Source organism: Equus asinus, chromosome 14 (genome assembly GCF_041296235.1).
Source record: "Equus asinus isolate D_3611 breed Donkey chromosome 14, EquAss-T2T_v2, whole genome shotgun sequence".
Taxonomy (NCBI): Eukaryota; Metazoa; Chordata; class Mammalia; order Perissodactyla; family Equidae; genus Equus; species Equus asinus.
In genome coordinates this window covers 24,877,045-24,902,493 of record NC_091803.1, presented here as the reverse complement: position 1 = coordinate 24,902,493, position 25,449 = coordinate 24,877,045, and the positions used below count along the sequence as shown (strand labels likewise).

Here is a 25,449-nt window from a genome sequence, read left to right as displayed (position 1 = left end):
ATCATCTTTATATCTGTCTCCTTCAGCAGACAGTAAATTCCCCGAGAGGAGGGCTGTCATCTGATTTATCTGTGTGATTGGTTGCTGGCATGCTGCATGGCTCCATGAATGTTTACTGATGGACTAAGCCAGTGCTCAGCCAGTCATGGGGCCAAGACCCAGCTAAAGGGGCTAGGCTGGGTCTCAGTGCCCGCTGATCTCCTGTCAGCCTCCTGCTTATTTGCTTTTAGGTTTTGCGGCCTTTTTTGCTGCGCCGAGTTAAGGTGGATGTTGAGAAGCAGATGCCTAAAAAGTATGAGCATGTTATCCGCTGCCGGCTCTCCAAGCGCCAACGCTGTCTCTATGATGACTTCATGGCACAGACTACGTAAGGGAGGACTGAGGGTGGGCCCTGGGACCCTAGATTAGAGCAGAGGTGACTGTCAGGATGCCTTATTTATTTTCCCTCTCTCCCAGAACTAAGGAGACACTAGCCACGGGCCATTTCATGAGCGTCATCAACATTTTGATGCAGCTGCGAAAAGTCTGCAATCATCCAAACCTGTTTGACCCTCGACCTGTTACCTCCTCTTTCATCACCCCAGGCATCTGCTTCAGCACCGCCTCTCTGGTGCTAAGGGCCACTGATGTCCACCCCCTCCAGGTAAGTAGGTGCCCCCAGGGTTAGGGGCCCTACCTCAACCCTGCCTGCCCCTCTTTTCTTTAGGCTAGAGTCTGACCTTTTGTATCTTTACTTCTCCTGTCTTCTTAGAACTATTCCCCTAGTTTCTTTGTTTTCTAGCTGTGTGTACTTTAGGCAAACTAATTACTAACCTCTAACCCTGAATTTGCTTGGCCTTCAAAACAGGGATTATAAGGCCTATTCTGCAGTGTGTTTTTGAGAGTTGTGTTAATGTTTTTGGAAGTGCCTGGCATATTAATAATACTTAAATATTATTTTGTTTTCCTACTTCTTCTTTTTGGCTACCCCCCCCAATTTTTGTTTTTATTGTGGTAAAATGCACATAACAAATTTTACCATTTTAACCACTTTTAAGCATGTAGTTCGTTGGCATTAAGTACATTCACATTGTTCTGCAACCATCACCACCATCCATCTTCAGAACTTTTTTCATCTTTCCAAACTGAAGCTCCATACCCATTAAATAATAACTCCCCATTCTTGCCTTCCCCTTCAGCCCTTTCTGTCTCTATAAATTTGACTACTCTAGGTACTTCATGTCAATGGATCGTATAGTATTTGTCCTTTTGTGCCTGGCTTATTTTGCTTTGCTGAATGTCTTCAAGGTTCGTCCATGTTGTAGCATTGTATCAGGATCTCCTTTTTAATATTGGGTAATATTCTGTTTTGTGCGTGTGTGTGTGTGTATATGTACATACATACATACGTGCACGTATTTCACATTTTGTTTATCCCTTCGTCTGTCAGTGGACACTTGGGTTGCTTCCACCTTTTGGCTGTCATGAGTAATACCACTGTGAACATAGGTGTACAAATATCTGTTCGAGTCCCTGCTTTAAATTCTTTTGGGTCTGTACTCAGAAGTGGAATTGCTGGATTGTATGGTAATTCTGTGTTTAATTTTTTGAGTAACTGCCATACTGTTTTCTGTAGTGGCTACATCATTTTACATTCCCACCAACAGTTCACAAGGGTTATAATTTCTTTATATCATTGACCACACCTCTTATTTTGTTTTTTGTTTTTTTAAGGATTGCCACCTGGGCTAACAACTGTTGCCAATTTTTTTTTTTTTTCCCTGCTTTATCTCCCCAACTCCCCCTCCCCCCGTATATAGTTGTATATCTTAGTTGCAGGTCCTTTAGTTGTGGGATGTGGGACGCCGCCTCAACGTGGCCTGACAAGCAGTGCCATGTCTGCACCCAGGATCAGAACCCTGGGCCACCGCAGCGGAACGCGCGAACTTAACCACTTGGCCACGGAGCCGGCCCCTTATTTTTTTTTTAGGATTTTATTTTTTTTCCCCAAAGCCCCCCGGTACATAGTTGTATATTCTTTGTTGTGGGTCCTTCTAGTTGTGGCATATGGCATGCTGCCTCAGCGTGGCTTGATGAGCAGTGCCATGTCCGTGCCCAGGATTCGAACCAATGAAACACTGGGCCACCTGCGGCAGAGCGCGCGAACTTAACCACTCAGCCGTGGGGCCAGCCCCTTATTTTGGTTTTCTGCTAATAGCTATCTCGAGTATTAGGTGGTATCTCACTGATTTTGATTTTCGTTTCCCTAATGATTAGTGATATTGAGCATCTTTTCATGTACTTATTATATATTTTCTTCAGAGAAATGACTATTCAAGACTTTTGCTGATTTTTTCATTGGGTTGTTTGTGTTTTTGTTGTTGAGTTGTAGAAGTTCTTTGTATAGTCTGGATGTTAACCCCTTACCGGATACATGATTTGCAAATACTGTCTTGTTCCACTCTGTGGGTTGCCTTTTCACTCTGTACATAGTGTCCTTTAATGCAGCCTAATTTATAGGTTTGTTATTGTTGTTGTTGCCTTTGCTTTTGGTGTCATATCCAAGAAATCATTGCCACACTGGCCCCTTTGACATCATGCTTTTGTGTTCCTTTTTTGTGCCAGCGGATAGACATGGGTCGCTTTGATCTTATTGGCCTGGAGGGTCGTGTCTCTAGATATGAGGCTGACACATTTCTACCCCGACACCGCCTCTCCCGCCGGGCACTGCTCGAGGTTGCTACTGCTCCTGACCCCCCACCCCGGCCCAAGCCAGTCAAGATGAAGGTCAACAGGTACTAGGGCTGAGGAATAAGGGGATGGGTGCCTAGAAAAAGTGGCTACAGCTGCCTGGGGGGAATTGGGGTGAAAAGGAAAGAGTTGGAGCCTAGGCCAGAATGTTTGTATGGAATGGATGCAAAATACTGAGGATGGATTGGGGGAGAGAATAAGTAGAAGTGGGTCCTACGCCTTTGTATTTGTCACTGATTTTTTTTTTTCCCCTCCCTCTGTTTGGTGCTTTTTGGTTATCTTGAATTTCTTTCCCTCTTTCTCCTTTGTGTCTTTTTCCTCTCCTCACTTTGCTTTTATAATCTCTGTCTGTCTGCATCATCTTCCTTATTCCTTTCTTTTCCTAATCCTTATTCTCCCTTTACCCCCTACCCACTCCCTTGTTTTTTGCTCACAGGATGCTGCAGCCAGTGCCCAAGCAAGAAGGCCGGACAGTGGTGGTGGTGAACAGCCCACGGACCCCCCTGGGCCCTGTCCCAGTTCGACCCCCTCCAGGCCCTGAGCTCTCAGCCCCGCCTACCCCTGGCCCGACCCCCCCAGTGCTGCCAGCACCACTGATGGTGTCGGCCTCACCTGCTGGGCCCCCGCTTATTCCAGCATCCCGGCCTCCTGGCCCTGTTCTGTTGCCCCCACTGCAACCAAACAGTGGTCCTCTACCCCAGGGTGAGTTGCAAAGGAGCCAGGATACTGGGGGGGGTGCTTCAGGCGATTGTTCAGATTGGGAAAGAAGTAATGAAATTAGTGTTTGAGCAGCTGGGTTGGAGTCAGGGGTGTGGTGTTTGACGGGCTGGAAAGGAGTATGTATGGAGCCTTCTGGGAGCAGGCTAAGGCTCTAGTCAGGGTATATCTGACAGGTGTTTGCTTTGTGTCTACAGTGTTGCCATCCCCCCTGGGGGTCCTGAGTGGGACCTCACGGCCTCCCACGCCAACCCTGTCCCTGAAGCCGGCCCCACCTGCCCCTGTTCGCCTGAGCCCTGCCCCACCCCCAGGCTCTTCCAGCCTTTTGAAGCCCCTGACAGTACCACCAGGCTATACCTTCCCTTCTGCTGCTGCCACCACCACCTCTACCACCATAGCCACTGCTCCCACCACAGCAGTGCCAGCTCCTACTCCTGCATCACAGCGCCTCATCCTGTCTCCTGATATGCAGGCTCGCCTGCCCTGTAAGTTCCCAGGGCTCTGTGAGGGTGAGAGACTTGAGATGGAGGAAGGCTTATATGCCATGGAGCTGTAGAAGAAAAGCTTGGGAATATGAGAGTATCAAATTCTAGGTAGCTAACATATGTTAGGTATTTTGCCACACATTGGTAACTCATAATCAAGTAAGAGCCCTTGAGGAGTTCACAGTCTAGTGGAGGAGATGACACATGGATAAATAAATAGTGGTAAGCCTAGCAAGAGAAAATTGTTTGGGATAAAAGGGCAGTGTAGAGGAGGGGGTGGTGATTAGCTCAGTATGGTAGCAGGCCATTAGAGGATGTGAAGGAGATGGTTAGGCAGACAAGTGGGATTGGAAGGAGTAAGTAGCATGTCAAAAGTTCAAAGGCTGTAGATTAAGACCAAGTTTGTTGGAATATGGTAAATTGAGGGGATGGGTCGGAGGAACTGGAGACGTGTGCCTCATGAGGGTCTGAGAAGTGGTGTTGAACAGAGTGAGCGCTGTGTACATTAAGCTCCTTCTTTGTTCATAGCAGGTGAAGTGGTCAGCATCGGGCAGTTGGCCTCACTGGCACAACGTCCAGTGGCTAGTGCAGGGGGAAGCAAACCTCTCACCTTCCAAATCCAGGGCAACAAGCTGACTTTGACTGGTGCCCAGGTGCGCCAGCTTGCTGTGGGGCAGCCCCGCCCGCTGCAAAGTAGGTAAAACCCACCCCCGTCCTGCCTTTTTCCTCCTCTTCCTTGTCCCCTTGTTTTTGTGGCTCTTCAGATGTCAGCCTTTATGTTTCTTTCCCTAGCTTTTGGTGGGTGGGGCCAAGGGGAATGGTTGGAGGGGGTCTTTTAATAAAGGTAGGGATGAGGTCATTCTAGAAAAGTTATCTTCTCTCTATTCTTTCTTTCTCCTCTTGCCCTTGCCTCTGTCCTCCTCCAGCTGATGGCTGCTTCTCTCTCTCTTTCTCTCTTCCCTTAACCCAGGGAATGTGGTGCACCTGGTGTCAGCAGGGGGGCAGCACCACCTCATCAGCCAGCCTGCCCATGTGGCCCTCATCCAGGCCGTGGCCCCGACCCCTGGCCCTACCCCTGTCTCTGTGCTGCCTTCTTCGACCCCCAGCACCACCCCTGCCCCTACTGGCCTCAGCCTTCCGCTTGCTGCTAACCAGGGTGAGGCTCCTGGCCTTCCTACTTACTTAGCCCTTGCTGGCCTTGGTCTTTCCAGGCATACCGTGGGCTACTGTCTGTCCAGCCTTCCCTCAGTGTTGCTTTCCCTAGCCAGTATCTTGGATATCTTTCTGCTACCCTTTCCTGCCCCTGGACTACTTCTATCCTTTGGGTCTCTTGTTTCTTTTCTACCTTCCCCTCAATGTAGCTTCCTCTTGCAGTGCCACCAACCATGGTGAATAATACAGGCGTGGTGAAGATTGTAGTGAGACAGGCCCCTCGGGATGGACTGACTCCTGTTCCTCCGTTGGCCCCAGCACCCCGACCTCCAAGCTCTGGGCTTCCAGCTGTGTTGACTCCACGCCCCACATTAACCCCTGGCCGACTACCCACACCTACTCTGGGTACTGCCCGGGCCCCCATACCCACGTCCACTCTGGTGAGGCCCCTTCTCAAGCTGGTCCACAGTCCTTCGCCCGAAGTCAGTGGTGAGTCCAGGTGGCTGAGGCCAGAAATTTTTGTCAGGAATGGAGATAGGCTGGCCCTGAGGGTTTCTTAGTCACAACAGATCTCTTAATTATCAGCATACTGATTCATTTTGCAGTGAGCCCCAGAACTGGGCTGTGGAGCCCTTGCCTAATTCCAAGATACATTTCTTGGATCCTTGGAAAGAAAGGAAATGTTAAGTTGTCAGATTCTTTGGATCTTTGACCTCATGGTGTGGGAGTGAAGGTTTTTTGGGAAACAGGTGAAGCTGGGCGGGTAGGGTAAGGGAAAGGGTGGGACAGGGTAATAGAGGGAGTAACTCTGGGGCTAACTCATCCTCTGTCTCCACAGCTTCAGCACCCGGAGCTGCTCCCTTGGCCATCTCTTCTCCTGTCCCTGTGCCATCCTCACTCCCTGGGCCAGCCTCACTCCCTGGGCCAGCCTCTTCTCCAGTGCCAGTTCCCAACTCCTCTACCCTTGCTAGTCCTGTGTCCTCTACAGTCTCACTTCCAGTGTCATCTTCACTCCCCATCTCTATCTCCTCCACACTTCCTGCCCCAGCCTCCGCTCCAGTCACCATCCCCATATCAACCCCCTTGCCTGTTTCGCCTTCGGGTCCAGCTCTGTTGACCAATGTGACTCCAGCACTGGCACCTGTTGTCTCAGCGGCTCCTGGACCTCCCTCTTTGGCACCAGCTGGGGCTTCCCCGTCAGCGTCAGCCTTGACTCTAGGTTTGGCCACAACTCCATCCCTGTCCCCATCTCAGGCACCGGGTCACCCTCTGTTGTTGGCTCCAACCTCTTCACATGTTCCAGGGTTGAACTCAGCCATGGCCCCAGCATGTTCACCTGTCCTGGTGCCAGCTTCTGCTCTGGCCAATCCTTTTCCGGCAGCACCAAATCCAGCTCCAGCTCAGGCTTCCCTTCTGGCTCCAGCACCTTCTGCATCTCAGGCTCTAGCCACCTCTCTGGCTCCCGTGGTGGCTCCACAGACAGCAATCCTGGCTCCTTCTCCAGCTCCTTCCCTGGCTCCTCTTCCAGTCCTGGCTCCATCGCCAGGTCCCGCTCCTGTACTGGCTCCATCGCAGACTCCAGTTCTGGCTTCATCATCTACTCCGGGAACTCCTTTAGCCTCAGCTTCTTCACTGGTGCCAGCCCCACCTCCTGTGTTGGCTCCATCATCAACTCAAACTATGGTACCAGCCCCAGTTCCGTCACCTCTTCCGAGCCCGGCTTCTACACAGACACTGGCCTTAGCTCCAGCTTTAGCATCCACTCTTGGTGGCTCGTCTCCTTCTCAGACACTCTCTTTGGGAGCAGGGAACTCCCAGGGGCCCTTTCCAGCTCAGACATTGTCATTGACTCCAGCATCATCACTAGTACCAGCTCCAGCCCAGACACTGTCTTTGGCACCAGGACCACCACTGGGTCCATCTCAGACGCTGTCTCTGGCTCCAGCTTCTCCGATGGGCCTGGCCCCAGCTCACACGCTGACTTTGGCTCCAGTATCATCATCTGCTTCACTCCTGGCCCCAGCTTCAGTGCAAACACTGACCTTGAACCCAGCCCCAGTTCCAGTGCCCACCTTGGGCCCAACTGCAGCTCAGACTCTGGCACTGGCCCCAGCCTCAACACAGGCCCCAGCTTCCCAGGCATCCTCCCTTGTGGTTTCAGCATCTGGCGCCGCTCCCTTGCCTGTCACCATGGTATCCCGGCTGCCTGTTTCCAAGGATGAGCCTGAGACACTGACATTGCTCTCTGGTCCCCCCAGCCCTCCCTCCACTGCTACCTCGTTCAGTGGTTCCCGGCCTCGACGCCAACCCCCACCACCACCTCGTTCCCCTTTCTACCTGGTAAGTTTTACTGCCTCACAGGAGAGGGAAAGGAAGTTGAGTTTCTTTGGAGTGTTGGTAGAGTAGATGGAACAGAATGTCACTTTTGTCTTGGTAAATTACAAAGCCTAGTTTTGTGGACCTAATACTTGAGTACCATTGGACAAGTCCCTTCTGTTCCCTGAACCTGTACTCTTACCTGTAAAATGGGAGTAATAATCCATGTTGTATGTTTCTCAGAGGGGAGTTGAGGACCTAATGTGCTTTTATTTTTTGTGAGGAAGATTGTCCCTGAACTAACATCTGTGCCAGTCTTCCTCTACTTTGTGTATGGGACACCGCCACAGGGTGGCTTGATGAGCGGGATACAAACCTGCAAACCCCGGGCTGGTGAAGCGGAGCACATGAACCTAACCAGTACACCACTGGGCTGGCCCCCTAATGTGCTTTTAAAACTATTTATTACTGATGTGTTCAAGGCTTCCTTGTTACTGTTGGCCTCTTTGGTTCTTGCTTACTCTTTTGAGTGTTAGCATCTAATTGCCTCATTTTACAAGTGAAGAAACTAGCCCACTAAATGATGTTACAGAGGTTACGCAACTTTTGAGAACAAAGTTGGGCTGACTCCATTCCCCACGAGGGGCAGTCCTCAGAGACAGGAAGACTTTTCTCAGTTGTTAAAACCACCACTATTGTCAAATATTTTAACTTCTAGGGCGGGGTGACACCATGGACTACAGTTCCCTAAAGATCATGAGCCTCTAACTTTGCCTCTCATCTCTTGTAGTTTTTTACCTCCATGGTGATTAAGTGGGCAGTAAGAACTCTCTTCCCTGTCCCTTGATGAACTGTGAAACATTTTTTTCTGTCATATATATATTCTGTATGTGTTTGGTTAAGTTAAACTTAAAACTCAGAGTAAATAACCCCAGGAACAAATAAGGAGAAGGTCTAGTGAGTCCCTCCAGGCCCTCTTGTCTTTTTCTTACTCTTATTAGAGCTGCTGCTTATTCTTTGCTCAGTCCCTCACACTCCATCGGTGCCACCGACTCTACCTTTGATCTGTTTCTAATGCTGCATGGTTGGTCTGGCTTGTTGGAAGTAGAAGAGAGCCTAGATCTAGCCCAAGGGTGATAACTTCATGGTTTGCTAAATTTTGTTGCTCTGCATGTAGGTAGCAGCTTCTTGAGTTCTTTTTCTTTAAACAGCTTGAGGTATAAATCACATACCATGCAGTTCACCCATCTAAAGTGTGTACAATTCAGTGGCTTTTAGTATTTTTACAGAGTTGTGCAACCATCACCACAATCAACTTTAGAACATTTTCATGGCCCTAAAAAGAAACCCCCACACCCTTAGCCATCATCCCCTAACCCCTCCATCCCTCCTTGCTCTAGGTAACCACTGTCTGCTCTGTCTATAGATTTGCCTGTGGAGTCATATAATACATGGTCTTTTGTGACCGGCTTTTTTCACTTAGCGTAATGTTTCTGAGGTTCATCCATGTTATAGCATACATCAATACTTTATTTCTTTTTATTGCTGAATAATATTCCATTGTATAGATATATACCACATTTTATATATCTATTCCTCAGTTGATGGGGACATCTGGATTATTTTTGGCTGTTATCAATAATGTTACTATGAACATTCATGTATAAGATTTTGTGTCTTTTCATTTGTTTTCAGTTGTATTGGATGTGTACCTAGGTGTGGAATTGCTCAGTCATATGGCAACTATGTTTAACCTTTTGAGGAACTGCCAAACTGTTTTTCCAAAGTGGGTGTACCATTACATTCCCACCAACAGCCTGTAAGGGGTCCAGGTTCTCTACATCTTTGTTAACACTTGTTAATGTCTTTTATTAATTATAGCCATCTTAGTGGGTGTGAATCTTGTGGCTTTGATTTGCATTTTCCTGCTGGCTAATGATGTTGAGGATCTTTTCAGTGGTTGTTGGTCATTTGTCTTCTTTCAAGAAATGCTTGTTCAGATTTTTTTCTCTTTTTAGTTGGGTTATTTTTTGTTATTGAATTGTAAGAGTTCTTTATTCTGGTTACAAGTCCCTTTTGAAATACATGATTTACAAATATTTTCTCCCTTGCCAGTACGTTTTTTTTTAAGTTTTTATTTATTATTTTTTTATTTTTCCTTCTTCTCCCCAAGCCCCCCGGTACACAGTTGCATATTTTTAGTTGTGGATCCTTCTAGTTGTGGCATGTGGGATGCCGCCTCAGCATGGCTTGATGAGCGGTGCAGTGTCCATGCCCAGGATCCGAACTGGCGAAACCCTGGGCCACCTAAGGGAAGTGCGCAAACTTAACCATTCGGCCACGGGGCCAGCCCCTCTTGCTACTACTTTTGAGAGCTGGCCTGTATTGATTTTTCGCTCTGCTAGGATGCTTTTTGGCTTAGATCAACAGGACCCAAGAGGCCAAGTTTAAGGTAGCAGTCAAGAAGGGAGATTTAGGACACTGCTGTTTTTTAGGACTATCTACTGGAGTCCTTCATTATTTGTTCATTCTAATAACAGATATTTATTGAGAGCCTACTTTATGCCAAGTACTGAGCTAGATACTGGTGATTATAGTGAGCAAAATCAGATATGGCTCATGTTACATGGGGCTTATAGTTTAGTAGGTAGAAGACATTAATCAAAGAATTATACAAATGTAACACTACAAGTATTATAAATGCTACAAAAAAAAAGAGTTTGGTGGAGTTTTTTGTTTTTCCTTCGCCCTGAGGCTCCCCCAGTACATAGTTGTAGATTCTGGTTGTAAGTGCCTCTGGTTGTGCTATGTGGAACAACACTTCAGTATGGCTTGATGAGTGGTGCCATGTCTGCCCCCAGGATCTGAACTGGCAACACACTGGGTTTCTGAAGCAGAGCATGCGAACTTAACCACTTGGCCAACGGGCAGGCCCGAGTTTGGTGGTTTTATGGTCTGTGAAACTGGAAGCACAGAGATGGGAATGGATTGGGTCAAAGTCATACAGATTTCCTGTCTGCTAAGGCACCCCCCTTTTCTCTTTGAGGGTGATGATACCTAAATGTCTGGTTAGCTGTTCCCATCTCACCCCATTCCATTCTGGCCCCTGGCAGAAACCTTCCTGCTATGGATTTCATTAGCCCCTCTGTATCCTGGTCAGTGATTTGGGGAAGGCTTTTAATAATTGTTTTGGATCCACTGCAAGAAGAGAAATTAACTTGGGTGTTCTGGAGTTAAGTGTTACATAGGAAAATTCCCACAAATCATGCATTCTATAAGCTTATTGGGTTTGTGAATCCTAATTTTGAATATTTAAGCATTCTGTTTTGGTGGTGTGGAAAGATTAGTTTTCTCTTGCAGAGAAGTTTCATTTGACATTGTGAAAGGAGTAACTCCCATTACTGACAACTTGGGAAAGCACTAAAAGCATAGTGTATTTTTTAGTCTTATGGTTTCCGTATATTATGTTTAACTCTGGGAGGAATTGTCAGGTTTTCTTTGAGGACACTGATTACTTTTTCTGTTTTTTTTCCTTCTCATCCCCAGGACTCTTTGGAGGAAAAGCGGAAGCGGCAGCGGTCTGAACGCCTGGAACGGATTTTCCAACTTAGTGAGGCTCATGGGGCCCTGGCACCAGTGTATGGGACTGAAGTCTTGGATTTCTGTACCCTGCCCCAACCTGTTGCCAGCCCTATCGGCCCTCATTCTCCTGGTCCCAGCCATCCCACCTTTTGGACTTATACCGAGGCTGCCCGCCAGGCTGTACTGTTTCCCCAGCAACGACTAGACCAGCTGTCAGAAATCATTGAGAGGTTGGCAGGGCTAAGTGCTAATGGGAAGAGGGTCTTGGGGCCTCTGAGTGCATGTGTTGATAAGGGCTGGTGAAGGTGATGGGGCCTTTTAGAGTTCCATCTTTTATACTGCTTGCCTTCTTCCTTTCTCAGGTTCATCTTTGTCATGCCTCCTGTGGAGGCACCTCCCCCTTCCCTACATGCCTGCCACCCACCTCCTTGGCTGGCCCCACGTCAGGCAGCCTTCCAGGAGCAGTTGGCCTGTGAGCTCTGGCCCCGGGCTCGTCCTCTGCACCGTATTGTATGTAACATGCGCACCCAGTTCCCTGACTTGAGGCTCATCCAGTATGATTGTGGTGAGTTCATTGGCCAGTGAGGATCCCTTGACCTTTTTTCCTGTCTTAGTAGCAAGACTGTTATATGAGAGGGATGCTATATGTAAGGTCTCTGTGGATTTCACTAAACATTAGAGAGTTTTAGGTTATGCTTATGGACCAGGTAGAGAAATGTAGGCCTTATGGATTCTTGGCATTTATGGATTTGATGAAAGCTGACAATGTGTGCTAACTCATTTATTCATTCAGTGATTTATTTTGTGAACATGTATTATATTTTACTAATCATTTGAGATGCAATGGCGAATGAGATAACAGCATAGAGTTCTTAGATTTATGGAAAAAGGTGTGTGGTATATAAGACTATACATTAAATAGTAAATTTTCTTTTGGGAAAAGACAAGGAATCCTGTCTTTTGGTTAGAATCCTATTGGTTAGAATCCTATTGGTTAGTGGCAGGTAACAGATAACCAACCAACAGTGGCTTAAACTACAGGAGCATTTATTGTTTACTTAATGAGAAATGCTGAGAATAGTGGAGTATGGCCAGTTCAGCAGCTTAGTGGTATCTTCATGGATCTAGGATCTGCTGGTCTTTCTACCTTGTCTACCATCCTTAGCTTTTATCTTTTTATTCTTATGCTTATTTCTGCATGGTCTTAGATGGCTGTCATAACTCCAGGGAGCACACCAGTCCTCCAAGCAGGAAGCAAGGGTTTGAGACAAAACACTCCTAGCAAGTCGTCTTTTTTTTCTGGGAAAGAAAGCACTCCCAGTTGACTTTGCTTCACAGTCCATTGGCTCAAAGTGAGCCACGAGCCCTTCCCTAGACCAGTCACTGACAAAGGGAAATGGCAAAGAAGAACTATGTCTTATTTGGATCAGTCAGGATTCATTTTCTGGGATTGAGTTGGGGCTTGCCTTCCCTGAGATCAAGGGATCTGTGCCAGGTATCCCTCGTGTTAATCAGGTTCTGTTAACCAAGAATGGCTGTTGGACAGTAGCGAATAGTTTCTGTCACAACCCTGCACAGATATTTCTATAGTAACATGTTTGGAGAGTTCCTAAATGTCTTAGGATGTAAGAAAGCAGAATTTTTTTTCTTTTTTTTTTCGAGGAAGATTAGCCCTGAGCTAACTACTGCCAGTCCTCCTCTTTTTTGCTGAGGAAGCCTGGCCCTGAGCTAACATCTGTGCCCATCATCCTCTACTTTTTATATGTGGGATGCCTACCACAGCATGGTGTTCCAAGCGGTGCCCTGTCCACACCTGGGATCCGAACCGGCGAACCCCGGGCCACTGAGAAGCAGAACATGCAAACTTAACCGCTGTGCCACCGGGCCAGCCCTGAAAGCAGAATTTTTATTAATATGTGCTCAATACATATTTTAGTAAAAAAGTAATTTTATAATGTTTGAAACCATTTGGAGTACATGAATTGAAAGTCTTTGTTAAAAGTGTTTGAATCGACTTATCAGAAATGTTACAGAAGTTATTTCTGTGTTTGATGGAAAGTTGAGATCCTGTCTCTATAGTTCTGAGCTCAGTGACCTTCAGTCCTTGTCTGTAAGCCATGCCATCAACAGATCTGTTGATGTCTATCCTATGAATCAGTTCTGTGTTTCAGCTAGTTTAACTCAGTGTGGTACTTAAACATCTCTTGCTCACACACCATTGAGGATTCCTTTTTTCACATTCAGGGTCTGTGTTACCCTATCCCTGGTTCTACTCAGGGAGGTTAGATCTAAGATGAGAACAGACTGAAGAGGGGAGCCCTTCAGGGGAGAAAACGTGAAGTTAAATATTTTTGATCTGCTAGGCTAATCGAAACCCTGGCCTAAAGCTTTGATTATTTTTCGACTACAGCCTTCTAGTGCTGAGCCCCATTCCAGCTTATAGCTAGCTTCCTTTACCCCTTCGTATCTCTTCAGGAAAGTTGCAAACATTGGCAGTGCTCTTGCGACAGCTGAAGGCGGAGGGCCACCGGGTGCTCATATTCACCCAGATGACCCGAATGCTGGATGTATTGGAGCAGTTTCTCACCTACCACGGCCACCTCTACTTGCGTCTGGATGGGTCTACTAGAGTTGAACAGAGACAGGTAACACAGGCATCTGCAGCCCTTAGCGGCTCACCTAAGCTCCGTCTCCCTTTTCCAGGCCTTGGGGGTCCCAGGAGGGGCCCCACTAAGCCTTGGGTCTGTTTTTGGGGATATGTCTCCCAATACTATTCTTTTTTCCCTTTCCCTCTAGGCCTTGATGGAACGATTCAATGCAGACAAACGCATCTTCTGCTTCATCCTTTCAACTCGGAGTGGGGGTGTGGGTGTGAATCTAACAGGAGCAGACACTGTTGTGTTTTATGACAGCGACTGGAATCCCACCATGGATGCTCAGGCCCAGGATCGCTGTCACCGAATTGGCCAGACTCGAGATGTCCACATTTATAGGTATTGCCTAGTCTCCCCTCACCTTGCTTCCCCTTTGATGATAGGGTTTTATTGATGTATTTGGCTGTTTACACATGGCCTTGATCACCCTATAGGCTTATCAGTGAACGGACAGTGGAGGAGAACATCCTAAAAAAGGCAAATCAGAAGAGAATGTTGGGAGACATGGCCATTGAGGGAGGCAACTTCACCACTGCCTATTTTAAACAGGTACTAAGCTCTTCCAGCCTGTGCAGGAGTGAGCTCTTATGCCTGTAGGAGTCACTCTTATTAAAGAGGGTGCTTTGGCCTCCACAGACCTGCCCTTTCAACCACTGGTGCTTCTGATACTTCTAAGAGCTGTCAGCCTCATAGCTGTAGACTTCAGACCGGCATTCCATTGGCTCTGACACTTTTCTCTGTTCTCTCCAAAGCAGACCATCCGAGAGCTGTTTGATATGCCCCTGGAGGAGCCATCTGGCTCATCTCTACCCTCTGCTGCTGAAGAGGAGGAAGAGACTGTGGCTAGCAAGCAGACCCATATCTTGGAGCAGGTGATAAAAGAATGGGCTATCCATAGAGCTAATGGTCACAGTGTGTATTGTCTCAGTCTGTTGAGCTTGTCCAGGGGGAAAGAGCTGTTTCCCAGATTACAGTTGGCCTTTGGTAGTTGTGATTAGGTTGTTTATTTGTTCACATGGTTTCATAGAAAAAAGACAGGATTAGGAGTCCTCAGTTCTAGGTTTAAATTCCAACAGTGCTTCTTGATAATTGTGTTTGTTAAACCAAGTCTGTTTAATCTTCTGAGCCTCTTTTCCACTTTTCTGAAATGCTAATGACAAAGAAGTAACTGAGGATTAAATGGCGTAGGATGTAAGAAGTGCTTTGTACATGGTGAAAAACTCGTATTTTCCAAATGTTGATGCATAATAGAATCACTTGGAAAGCTTTTAAAAGGATTCATTCCTGAGCTCCCTGTTAACTAAATCATGATTTTGGAGGGTGAGATTTAGGCATTGTATTTTTTCAGAAGTAGACAGATGTTTAGGAACTACAGGTGTAGAGTATCACGGGTATGTTTTTCTCGACCAAGTGCCATTCCCTCTTGGCTGAGCATGCTCTAGGCTACTTCTGGAACCCAGTGACTTTGGTGTGAGCTCTCTGGACATTCATCTCAAGGGAAAGATCAGATGTGGTTAGTCTGTCATGAGTCGTCTCAGTGCAGAAAAGACTTAGGGATTTTTTTGTATTCAGAACTTTCTGGGACTGCTTTTCTAAAGAGATCTAAAGGCTAACTCGAACAGAAAGGCAGTAGAGCTAGGGGTCTAAAACAGTTATTTTCTCCCTTGTGGGAATCCTAGTCAAATCCATTCCATCCTATGTGGACCACTGAGTTGCTTTGGTAGCTTTGAGGGCGCAGAAGAGAATTGAGTTCTGTTGTAAACCTGGTTTGGTATAAACTTGGCCTCAGATTTTTGCTGGAATCAAGTCATAAGATGTAAAGTTCTTTAATTTTCATGGTTTTTTTTACCCACACCCTTGCAGGCATTGTGTCGGGCAGAGGATGAAGAGGATATTCGTGCGGCCACCCAGGCCAAGGCTGAACAGGTGGCTGAGCTTGCAGAATTCAATGAGAATGATGTGTTTCCTGCTGGTGATGGAGAGGAGGCTGGTCGGCCTGGGGCTGAGGATGAGGAAATGTCCCGGGCTGAGCAGGAAATTGCTGCCCTTGTAGAACAGGTCAGTGTTGGACCCACTAGTTCTAACCTCACCCTGCGCAACTCCTTCCTCTAGACTCCATGACCCTCCTCTTATTTTCCCTGGTGAATGTAATCAAGGGTGATGGGCCTTGGGCACCAGCTCCCTATGTTCATTACCACTGCTCCTCCCCACAGTTGACCCCCATTGAGCGTTATGCCATGAAATTCCTGGAAGCCTCACTGGAGGAGGTGAGCCGAGAGGAACTCAAGCAGGCAGAAGTGAGTATTTCTAGGGTAGGGATGCAAGTGGGAAGCTGCTCCTTTTTACCTACTCCCCACCCTGCCTGCCTCCCTCTGACCACCCTTTGGGCTCTGTTGTTGGTAGGAGCAAGTGGAAGCTGCCCGCAAGGACCTGGACCAAGCCAAGGAGGAGGTGTTCCGCCTACCCCAAGAGGAGGAGGAGGGGCCAGGGGTTGGGGATGAGGTTTCCTCTGGGACTAGTGGAGGCAGCCACCGGCGCAGTAAGAAAGCCAAGGCCCCTGAAAGGCCAGGGACTCGCGTCAGTGAGCGTCTACGTGGAGCCCGGGCTGAGACTCAAGGGGCAAACCACACTCCTGTCACATCCACCCATCACACCCGCAGCACCTCCACACCTCCCCGCTGCAGTCCTGCCAGGGAGCGAGTTCCCCGGCCAGTGCCTAGGCCTCGACCCACTCCAGCCTCAGCTCCTGCTACAATCCCTGCCCCAATCCCCATTTCAGCCCCAAATCCAATAACCATGCTTCCTGTCCATATCTTGCCTTCTCCCCCACTTCTTCCTTCTCAGATTCCTCCCTCTTGTTCTTCTGCCTGTACCCCTCCTCCTGCCTGTACCCCTCCACCAGCTCATACCCCACCTCCAGCCCAAACCTCTCTCTTAACTCCTTCTTCCCCTCTCCTGCTTGGTTTACCTTCTGTGCCCGTCTCCCCGCCAGTCACCAACCTCCCTTTGGGCTTGGAGCCTGAGGCAGAGCTGTGTGCACAAACATTGGCATCTACTGAGTCCCTGGAGCTGGCTGATATGGCCAGTTCTGAGACGCTTACTCTTGTGCCCGCTAAGGATCTGTTGCCAGTTGCTGTTGAGATCCTGCCTATGTCAGAGAAGAACATTTCTCTCACCTCTACTGCACCTAGCCCAACTCTGGAGGCTGGCAGTGTCCCCAACGGTCAAGAGCAAGAGGTGCCAGAGCCTGCCGAGGGGACCATCCTCACAGTGCTGCCTGATGGTGAGGAGGTGCCTACGTGTCTGAGTGAGAGCAATGGGCTGGAGCTCCCACCCTCAGTGGCATCTGATGAGCTGCTTCAGGAGCCGTTGGAAGCTGACAAGAACTCAGAAGAGCTGGTGGAGTCCCAGACCGCAACCTCCAGCCCTGAGAAGCCACAGGACCGTGTTTCAGCTGAGGTGGCAGCCCCATCAACCTCATCTTCGGCCACCTCCTCACCTGAGGGTTCTTCACCTGTCCGGCCCCCTCGGCGTCGCACCAGTGCCGATGTAGAAATTAGGGGTCAGGGGGCTGGTCGGCCAGGACAGCCTCCAGGCCCCAAAGTGCTTCGCAAGCTGCCAGGACGGCTAGTGACTGTTGTAGAGGAAAAGGAACTGGTGAGGCGACGGCGACAGCAGCGGGGAACTGCCAGCACCCTAGTGCCTGGGGTCTCTGAGACTGGTGCCAGCCCGGGAAGCCCATCTACCCGCAGCATGTCAGGGCCGGAATCCTCACCTTCCACCAGTGGTCCCTGTGAAGCTGCTCCCCCATCCTCACTGTCCACCCCAACTCAGCAGCCCTTCATAGCTCGCCGTCGCATTGAGCTGGGGGTGACTGGTGGGGGCAGCCCAGAGAATGGAGAAGGGGCACTGCTTGCCATCACACCTCCTGCTGTGAAACGTCGGAGGGGGAGGCCCCCCAAGAAGAACAGGTCTCCAGCAGATGCTGGGCGCGGGGTGGATGAGGTGCCTTCATCCATCTCTAAGGGAAAAACCAATGGGGCTGACCCAGACCCTGGGGCTGAAACCCTTATTGTTGCGGAGCCTGTTCTGGGACCCCAGGTTATTCCTGGGCCCCAACCTCTTGGACCCCAGCCAATTCATAGACCCGAGCCCATCCTGTCACCTGTGGAGAAAAGAAGGCGTGGGCGACCCCCTAAGGCACGAGATTTGCCCATTCCTGGGACCATTTCCTCTCCAGGGGATGGCAACTTAGAGAGCCGGACACAGCCACTCCCACTACCACCACCCCTGCCACCACTTCCACCACTCCTAGCCTGTCCCACTGCTACTGTCGCCAACACTGTCTCTACTCTCACCATTTCAACATCCCCCCCCAAGCGGAAGCGGGGCCGACCTCCCAAGAATCCACCATCACCTCGGCCCAGTCAACTGCCTGTCTTGGACCGTGATAGCTCTTCTATCCTTGAGAGCTGTGGCTTGGGGAGGCGGCGGCAACCCCAGGTTCAAGGGGAGAGTGAGGGTAGTTCCTCTGATGAGGATGGAAGCCGCCCCCTCACCCGCCTTGCCCGCTTGCGGCTTGAAGCAGAGGGAATGCGGGGACGAAAGAGTGAAGGGTCCATGGTGGTGGCTGTAATTCAGGATGACCTGGATCTAGATAGTGGGCCTGGTGGGTTAGAATTGACAGCTCCCATGGTCTCATTAGCTCCAAAATTGCGCTCAACCCGGCTGCGTCCAGGGTCTCTAGTCCCCCCGCTAGAGACTGAGAAGGTGCCTCGCAAACGGGCAGGGGCCCCAGTTGGTGGGGGTCCTGCCTTGGCAAAGCGTGGCCGCCTACAGCCCCCAAGTCCCCTGGGGCCTGAGGGTTCAGTAGAGGAGTCTGAGGCCGAAGTCTCAGGTGAGGAAGAGGAAGAGGATGGGACCCTACGCCGCCGACCTGCCCCTCGCCGGCTTGGTGGGGCTACCAACCAAGGGGACCAGCGAATCCTGCGCAGCAGTGCCCCTCCCCACCTGGCTGGCCCTACCATTAGCCACAGAGGCCGCAAGGCCAAGACGTGAATGTGCTGCCCCTCCACCTGGGCTTTCTACCATGGCCCCTCTCCCTCTACAACCAGGCCTGACTCTGTTAACCACTACTTGAAGTCTTTTGAGGAGGAAAGCCTCCAGGGAGACATAGGGGCCTTCTCCCTTCTTTCCACCAAAGTAGGGGGTAGGCAACTGGTTGTCATGAAAATGGGGCTCTTCACATATCCCCTTCCCTTCCACCCCACATGGCTGGGCAGTGTTAAGGGTGGCAAGATAGTCTCTGTCCCCACCCCCTTGTACTTGATTCCCCAGCTATCATTCACAGCCCCCAACCCTTAGGGGAAGGGAGAGGGGCTTCGCTAAATGAGTTTTTTTTTTCTTTTTTTTTTTAAGAAGAAAAAATAATAAACTTAGTTTCTGTATGAGCATCCGCGTAAGGAGGCTTCTGATTTTCTGGTCTGGTGGAGGGTTGGATGGGAAGTTGGGCATCATTTTTCTCCTGTCTCTTGCTGTTGCCAAGACCCTGGTACCTGATCTCTAACCCAGAAATATGTATCTTTGAGGCACAAATCTCAACCCAAGGAGAGGGAAGATTGGCAAGTCCTCTTAGGGTGCCTTTCCCTAAAGTTTCAGTTTTAAGTCCCTCAGACTCGTACTTTTCCTCTCTTCCTTTCTATTCTCTTAGTTCTCTGACTTTGTCTCAGAGCTCTCTGATGCCTCAAGACTTTTCCCCGCTGTTAGCCCTCTTGCTCAGGCGCTTTCATTCCTTTTCCAGAAGGCAGATATCCTACCTCCAGTTGCTCCATCCTTTCCCCTTCCTTGTTTTCCTCCATCTAGCCAAACTGGTTTGAGTCAGCCACACCCCTTCCGAGCTCCTGGGGCTCTTCAGGTGGTGGCTGACCACCCAACCCCACCCCTGGGCTTGGCTTGGAGCCCTGACTCAGCTCCATCTCCACCCAAGCCAAAGCAAACGTGAGGCAGGAGCGAAAACTGAGTCCTTCAAGGCCTATAGCCAGGTAAGAGCCCCTGTTTTTTTTACATTTTCTTTGATCTTAGCTCCCTGGATCCTCTTGTTGTGTTGTGTTCCCCTGATAAATGTATCTGTTTACTTAGCATATGAGTTCTTTGCTCATACTCACTCTGGCAGCTTTGTGGCACATATCATTCTTTGCTGCTTATCTTGCCTCTTTTTCGCCATTTCTGTCCTTTGTTACTTGTGTTCAGACAAGTGCAAATGGTTCTGTTTTGTCTACAATGTAGGAGATTGGTTGGAAATGAGGTTGGAAAGGTGGTGTCATGCCAGAACTCAGAGGACTTGAGAAATAGGGAGATGAGAAATGATTAAGTAGAGCATCATTATGCAGGTTTCCATGTGGGCTATGAGGTCATTTGGACTCGGTATTAATCTGATTTTGTTGTGTGGCCTGGGCTAAAAAGAAGAGAGGAGGTGGCAGGGAGTCAGCTTAGCAAAGGAGGTCCCAATTTGGGGAGGTAAACCTTGTTTTTCTGATGTTCAGTTTTCCTCAGCTATCAAGAGAGCTTAGATGGGTACTTTTCCCCTCCTTTCTCCCATCTCCAGAACCATGTTTTCAGATGAAATGGTTGCTTTGCTTACAGTGGGGTACAGGGCCATACTTTGACCCCTCAATATTTAGGGGCAGCCTCTGAGGAACTCCAGGGAATTTTAGGGCCCTTTGAAATACAGTTTAAAATCACTGACTTGGATAATCTCAGATTCCTAGCAGCTTTTGAGATTCTGTGCTGCTCTCCTGCTTCTCAGCATGCACCTGTTATTTTGCTTTTCCTCACTTGTCAAAACAGTAAGTAATACAGATAATGCTATGTTCACACTGGCTTGCCTTTAAAGACTCAGAATCTTAGGCTGAGGGAAAAGGATTACAGCCACACATTTCCTCTCTTGGTTCATGAGTCACTAGAGGAATTCCCCAGTAAGGCAGCGTTCCTGAGAGTTGGGCTGGGCCACGAGGTTATGATCAGAGAGAGGGGTAGAGTCTGAGAAAGCCAGGCCAAGGGCTCAGTTGCTGGGCTTACAAGTACCTTGACTGTATCGCCCACAGGTGATGGAGGACGAGGAGAAGGCAGTGGACATCTTGGTGAGCAACACGGAAGCTGCTCATTCTCCGTCCCCTATCCGCTGCTGCTGGCTCCGCCTCCGCTACTTGGCAGCTACTAGCATTATCTGTGGCTGCTCTTGCTTGGGAGTCGTGGCCCTTGTGTTTGCCATCAAGGTGAGGAATGCAATTCCTATGGGAGCCAGGGGAGGTGGGTGTAGTAAGGCAGTGGTTTCATATATTTGATCTAGCTACCTTGATGAAACAGTTACTAAGTACTTGCCAGAGCTTGGCTCTGGGCCTGGTGCTAGAAATAAGAATAAGACAGTTCCTGCCATCTAAAGGCCCACAGTCTAATGAAAGAAATGGCTGTGAAAATGGACAATTATTAATGGAACTCAGCTCATCAATACTATGATAGAGGAAGCATAGGGTTTTCTAGGAGCTAGGAAGAATATATGTGTGGTTACATATGTTTGTATAGCAGAGTAGGTAGCAGGAAAGGCAACAAGAAAGTAACCTTAAAAGATGAGTGAATAAGGGTGAAAGGACATTTCCAGGTAAAGGGAGCGGTGTATACAAAGGCCTGGGCTACTAATTCAGCATGACTGGACCAGTGAGGAATAGTGAGAGATGATGTCAGAGGGCTTAGATTCCCAAGGGCCTCCAGTGCTGTGCTTAGGAGTTTTAACTTTATCTTGAAAGTACTGGGGAGCCATTTAAGGGTTTTTGTAGAGGAGAGTGACGTGGTCAGATTTGTGTTTCAGTAAGATTCGTTCTCCAGGCCTACATGGAGGACAAATTGGGAGGGGCAAGACTCGAGGCATCTGAACAGAGATTAGAGCAATCTGTAGGAGTCTGGAAGAAGCTATGGGGTTTTTGAGAGGACCTCACCATTTTAAAACACCTAACAGAAACTCACATGTACCTTTTGAAAGGCCACACAGGCTAACTTAAACTTCCTGCTGGAATTTTCTCAACCCAAGTTTTATTTTAACAATCAGAAACTGTATTCCTATTGTCATAAGAATTTCTGAGATTCATTAGGGCAAAATCATAAGAATCCTTAATAATAAAAAAGATGAGGCCCATTGGGCTAATGAGAATGGGGTATTGTTTTGGCATGAGTAAAATACTCCAAGATAGCTCAGTTTCTTGCCAAGAATTCCAAATTCTGAGTGAATCTGGGATGAGTAGAAAAGGATGGGGAATAGAAAGATTGAAAAGTACTTTCCCAATGGCCACCCTGAAAAGTAGGCAGAGCCAAGTGGGTACCTTTCTTTGCAGGTGAGGCATGAGAGATAGAAACTGGAAAGGGAGGTATAGGGTTTGGGTGTGAGGTTTTAAGCTGTGACAAGGATGGAGGATTGGAGTTGGGCAGTGGGCACTTTGGGGCAGAAGCAGGGGGAGAACCTAACCAAAAACCTGCCCCCACAGGCTGAAGAGCGGCATAAGGCAGGCCGGTCCGAGGAAGCAGTGCACTGGGGGGCCCGGGCCCAGAGGTTCATCCTGGCCAGCTTTGCTGTCTGGCTTGCTGTCCTCGTTCTGGGCCCCCTGCTTCTGTGGCTGCTCTCCTACACCATCGCCCAGGCTGAGTGACCCTGGGTGGCCTCTGCTGAGAGTCAGCCGAGACCTCCTGGATCCTGCAATGCGGTATTGCTAGGGTCCGGTACCAGCACTGGTCCTTCTGGCTGGAAGGATGGTGCCCCTCTCAAAGGGCTTTGGAGGAGCTCTTCTAGCCCTTTCTAAAAGGAGGCAGCAGCTGAGACTGATGAGGGGAGGTCAGCCTGCTCTGTTCTTTCAGTGCCCACCATCCCCTATTCCCTGCAACCTACCCTGTCCAAGGGGCCTCTACCCAGAGGTGGGGTTGAAGACCAGGCCTGGTTTTATTAGAATTTGTTTTGTAATAAAAACCTTTTTTAGTGGTGAAAAGCTCCTGTCTAGTTGTTCTTCCCCTGCTGTTTCCTGGGCCCTTGGTGAGAGCCAGACTGGACATCTGATGATGGCAAAAGTCTGCATCTCCCTTTACCTCCAAGAGAAGGAAAGGATTTTTTTTTTTTTCATTCTTCTGACAGTTTTCCTTCTTGGAAAGACCCCAGCTTCTCCCTTACATATCAACAGAGACCCTGAGGCCAGGGAGGAAGAGTAGTAGCAGCAGCTACTATTCATTGAGTGCTTGCTGTATTCCAGGCTATGTTCTAACCACTTTATATTTCTTAACTCCTCAGTACTCACAGTCAGTCAGTAGTAGATAGCATTGTTTTCATTTTATAGTTGAGGAAACAGGCACAGATTACCCAAGGTCACACAGCTAGTAAGTGGCAGAGCTGGAATTGAACCCTGACAGTTTGGTTTCAGAGTTGAGAAAAGAGCGAAAGGGTTGGATCAGAGCAACCCACCAGCCTATATGTGGAGATTTGTATGATTATAATGAATTTCCATATCCTTTATCTTGGGCCTCATGATAGTATTTTAAACATTTTTTTTAAAGATTTTACTTTTCCTTTTTCTCCCCAAACCACTTCTTGTACATAGTCGTATATTTTTAGTTGCGGGTCCTTCTAGTTGTGGCATGTGGGGTGCCACCTCAGCATGGCTTAGATGAGCAGTGCCATGTCTGCGCCCAGGATCTGAACCGGCAAAACCCTGGGCTGCTGAAGCAGAGCACGCGAACTTAACCACTTGGCCACGGGGCCGGCCCCTTAAACATTTTTTAAATTGTGAAGTATTTCACACATACAGGGAAATAACCAAAACAAGTACACAGCTTAATAAGTTAACACAAAGCAAACATCTGAAAAATCACCATTCAGTCAAGAAATCGAATATTGCCAGCACTCCAAAGCCTCCTTTATACCCCTCCCAATCACTATTCCTCACTTTTTCCCACAGGTAACTACCATACTGACTCCTAACAATGATGCAGTTTAATTTTGCCTGCATTTGAACATTATATAAATGGAATCATATGTATTCTTTTTATGTCTGGTTTCTTTTACTTAACATGGTGAGATTCATCAATATTTGGTGTAGCTGTAGTTTTCATTACTGTATAATATTTCATTATATGAAAACATTACAATTTATTCATTTTCTGTTGGTGGACTTTTTGGATGTTTCCACTTTTGGGATACTATGACTCATGCTGCTGTGGACATTATTGTATGTGTCTCTTGGAATACATGTGGCCTGGGAATGGAATTTTTTGGTTATTTCACCACAATTCAGAGACGAGCAGAACACCTAGAGGAATTAGAGTTGTTGCACACTGAAGAGAGAAGATTAAAGGGGAAGGAGAGGCACATAATGGTTTTCTTCAGTGTTCCAAAGTGCTCCAGGAAGAAAAAGTGAAGAGAACCCATTCTTGGTCCCAGAGGTTAGAATTACAACAATGGGTAGAAGCCATACATAGGGCACTGGTTCTCAACCTTGGCTTCACAACGGAACCACTTGGGCAGCCCTAAAAAGTACTTCTGCCTGGACTTTACCCCTAAAGATGCTGATTTAATTGGTGTGAGGTGCTGCCAGAGCATCAGGATAACACACAGTAGAGAGATTTTTACGGAAACCTTAAAAAAAAAGCTAATATTTGATTAATCAGCTTCAGTTTCTATACTAGAAGAGAAACTGACTAAATGAGGTCTTGCTATTTTTAACTATTTTGAAAAAATTTCAAACCTACAGAACAATAAAAGAATAGTACAATGAACTCATGTATACTCTTCACCTAGATTTAGAATTTTTAACATTTTAAAATAATTTTTAACATTTCACCACATTTACTTTATATCTTTCTAAATATACATATTGTTATTGCTGAACCATTTAAGGTAAGTTTAAGGCCCTTCATCCCTAAATACTTCATGATCTATCTCCTAAGAACAATGATATTCTCACATAACTACACTACAATTATACAATTCTGAGAAGTTAACATCAATACCATATTATCCTCTAATATATAGGCCATATTCAAATTTGCTAGTTGTCCTAATAATGTCTTTTATAGCAATTTCTTTTCTGCTTTAGGGTCCAGTGTGAGAACACTCATTGCATTTAGTTGTTGTATCTGCTTAGTCTCCTTCAATTTTCAGTTTGTCTTCATTCTTTCTTTTTTGTCTCTCATGACTCCCCGCCCCCTGCCCCGAGGAAGAGTCAACCTGAGCTAACATGTGTTACCAATCTTCCTCTTTTTTGCTGAGGAAGATTCTCCCTGTGCTAACATCTGTCGCCAATCTTCCTCTTTTTGTTTGTGAGCTGTCACCACAGCATGGCCACTGACGAGTGGTGTAGGTCTGCACCTGGGAACTGAACCTGGGCTGCTGAAGCGGAGTGCCGAACTTAACCACTAGGCCACCAGGGCTGGCCCTGTCTTGCAGGACATTTTTGAGGCGAGGCCAGTTCATAGTTTGGGTTCTTATGATTGGATTCAGGTTATGCATTTTTGGCAGAAATACTGCATAAGTTGTGTGTCCTCAGTATGTCACATCAAAAGGCATATGATCTCAATTTGCCCTCTTAGTGGTGATGGTAACATCGGCAACTTGGTTAAGGTAGTGTCTATCAGATTTCTGCAAAGTAAAGATACCTTTTTCCTTTGTCATTAATAAGTAATCTGTAATTAATATCCTGTTGCCCAGCAAATTTTCACCAATAATTTTAAGGCCTCTTTTACCCAAGTCAGTTGTTATGTGGCTTACAAAATACTGATGTTTT

The 25,449-nt window shown here is 47.8% G+C and overlaps 2 protein-coding genes across 5 annotated transcripts in view; both read left to right on the top strand.

Moving 5' to 3' along the window:
• The window catches only part of SRCAP (Snf2 related CREBBP activator protein), a 32,153-nt gene extending 13,067 nt beyond the window's left edge, over window positions 1–19,086 (top strand). For 3 of the 4 annotated variants that reach the window (XM_014842377.3, XM_014842378.3, XM_014842376.3), the window contains exons 17-34: window positions 231–367; window positions 457–643; window positions 2,605–2,774; window positions 3,167–3,432; window positions 3,645–3,932; window positions 4,461–4,625; window positions 4,903–5,088; window positions 5,307–5,573; window positions 5,923–7,424; window positions 10,947–11,212; window positions 11,345–11,547; window positions 13,458–13,627; window positions 13,779–13,975; window positions 14,071–14,185; window positions 14,389–14,508; window positions 15,500–15,694; window positions 15,850–15,933; window positions 16,040–19,086. In XM_014842377.3, the coding sequence (XP_014697863.2) occupies window positions 231–367; window positions 457–643; window positions 2,605–2,774; window positions 3,167–3,432; window positions 3,645–3,932; window positions 4,461–4,625; window positions 4,903–5,088; window positions 5,307–5,573; window positions 5,923–7,424; window positions 10,947–11,212; window positions 11,345–11,547; window positions 13,458–13,627; window positions 13,779–13,975; window positions 14,071–14,185; window positions 14,389–14,508; window positions 15,500–15,694; window positions 15,850–15,933; window positions 16,040–18,694 (7,173 nt within the window). In that variant the 3' untranslated portion in view covers window positions 18,695–19,086. The remainder of the gene's footprint in view (window positions 1–230; window positions 368–456; window positions 644–2,604; window positions 2,775–3,166; window positions 3,433–3,644; window positions 3,933–4,460; window positions 4,626–4,902; window positions 5,089–5,306; window positions 5,574–5,922; window positions 7,425–10,946; window positions 11,213–11,344; window positions 11,548–13,457; window positions 13,628–13,778; window positions 13,976–14,070; window positions 14,186–14,388; window positions 14,509–15,499; window positions 15,695–15,849; window positions 15,934–16,039) is intronic. The other variant, XM_044746359.2, reaches the window with a different exon arrangement.
• A 3-nt stretch (window positions 19,087–19,089) lies between these two features.
• Window positions 19,090–23,931, top strand: TMEM265 (transmembrane protein 265). Its single transcript, XM_014842388.3, has 3 exons — window positions 19,090–19,677; window positions 20,740–20,910; window positions 22,171–23,931. Exons 2-3 carry the CDS (start codon window positions 20,743–20,745, stop codon window positions 22,330–22,332), a joined length of 330 nt encoding a protein of 109 aa, XP_014697874.1. The 5' UTR covers window positions 19,090–19,677; window positions 20,740–20,742; the 3' UTR covers window positions 22,333–23,931.
• The last annotated feature ends 1,518 nt before the right edge of the window (window positions 23,932–25,449 follow it).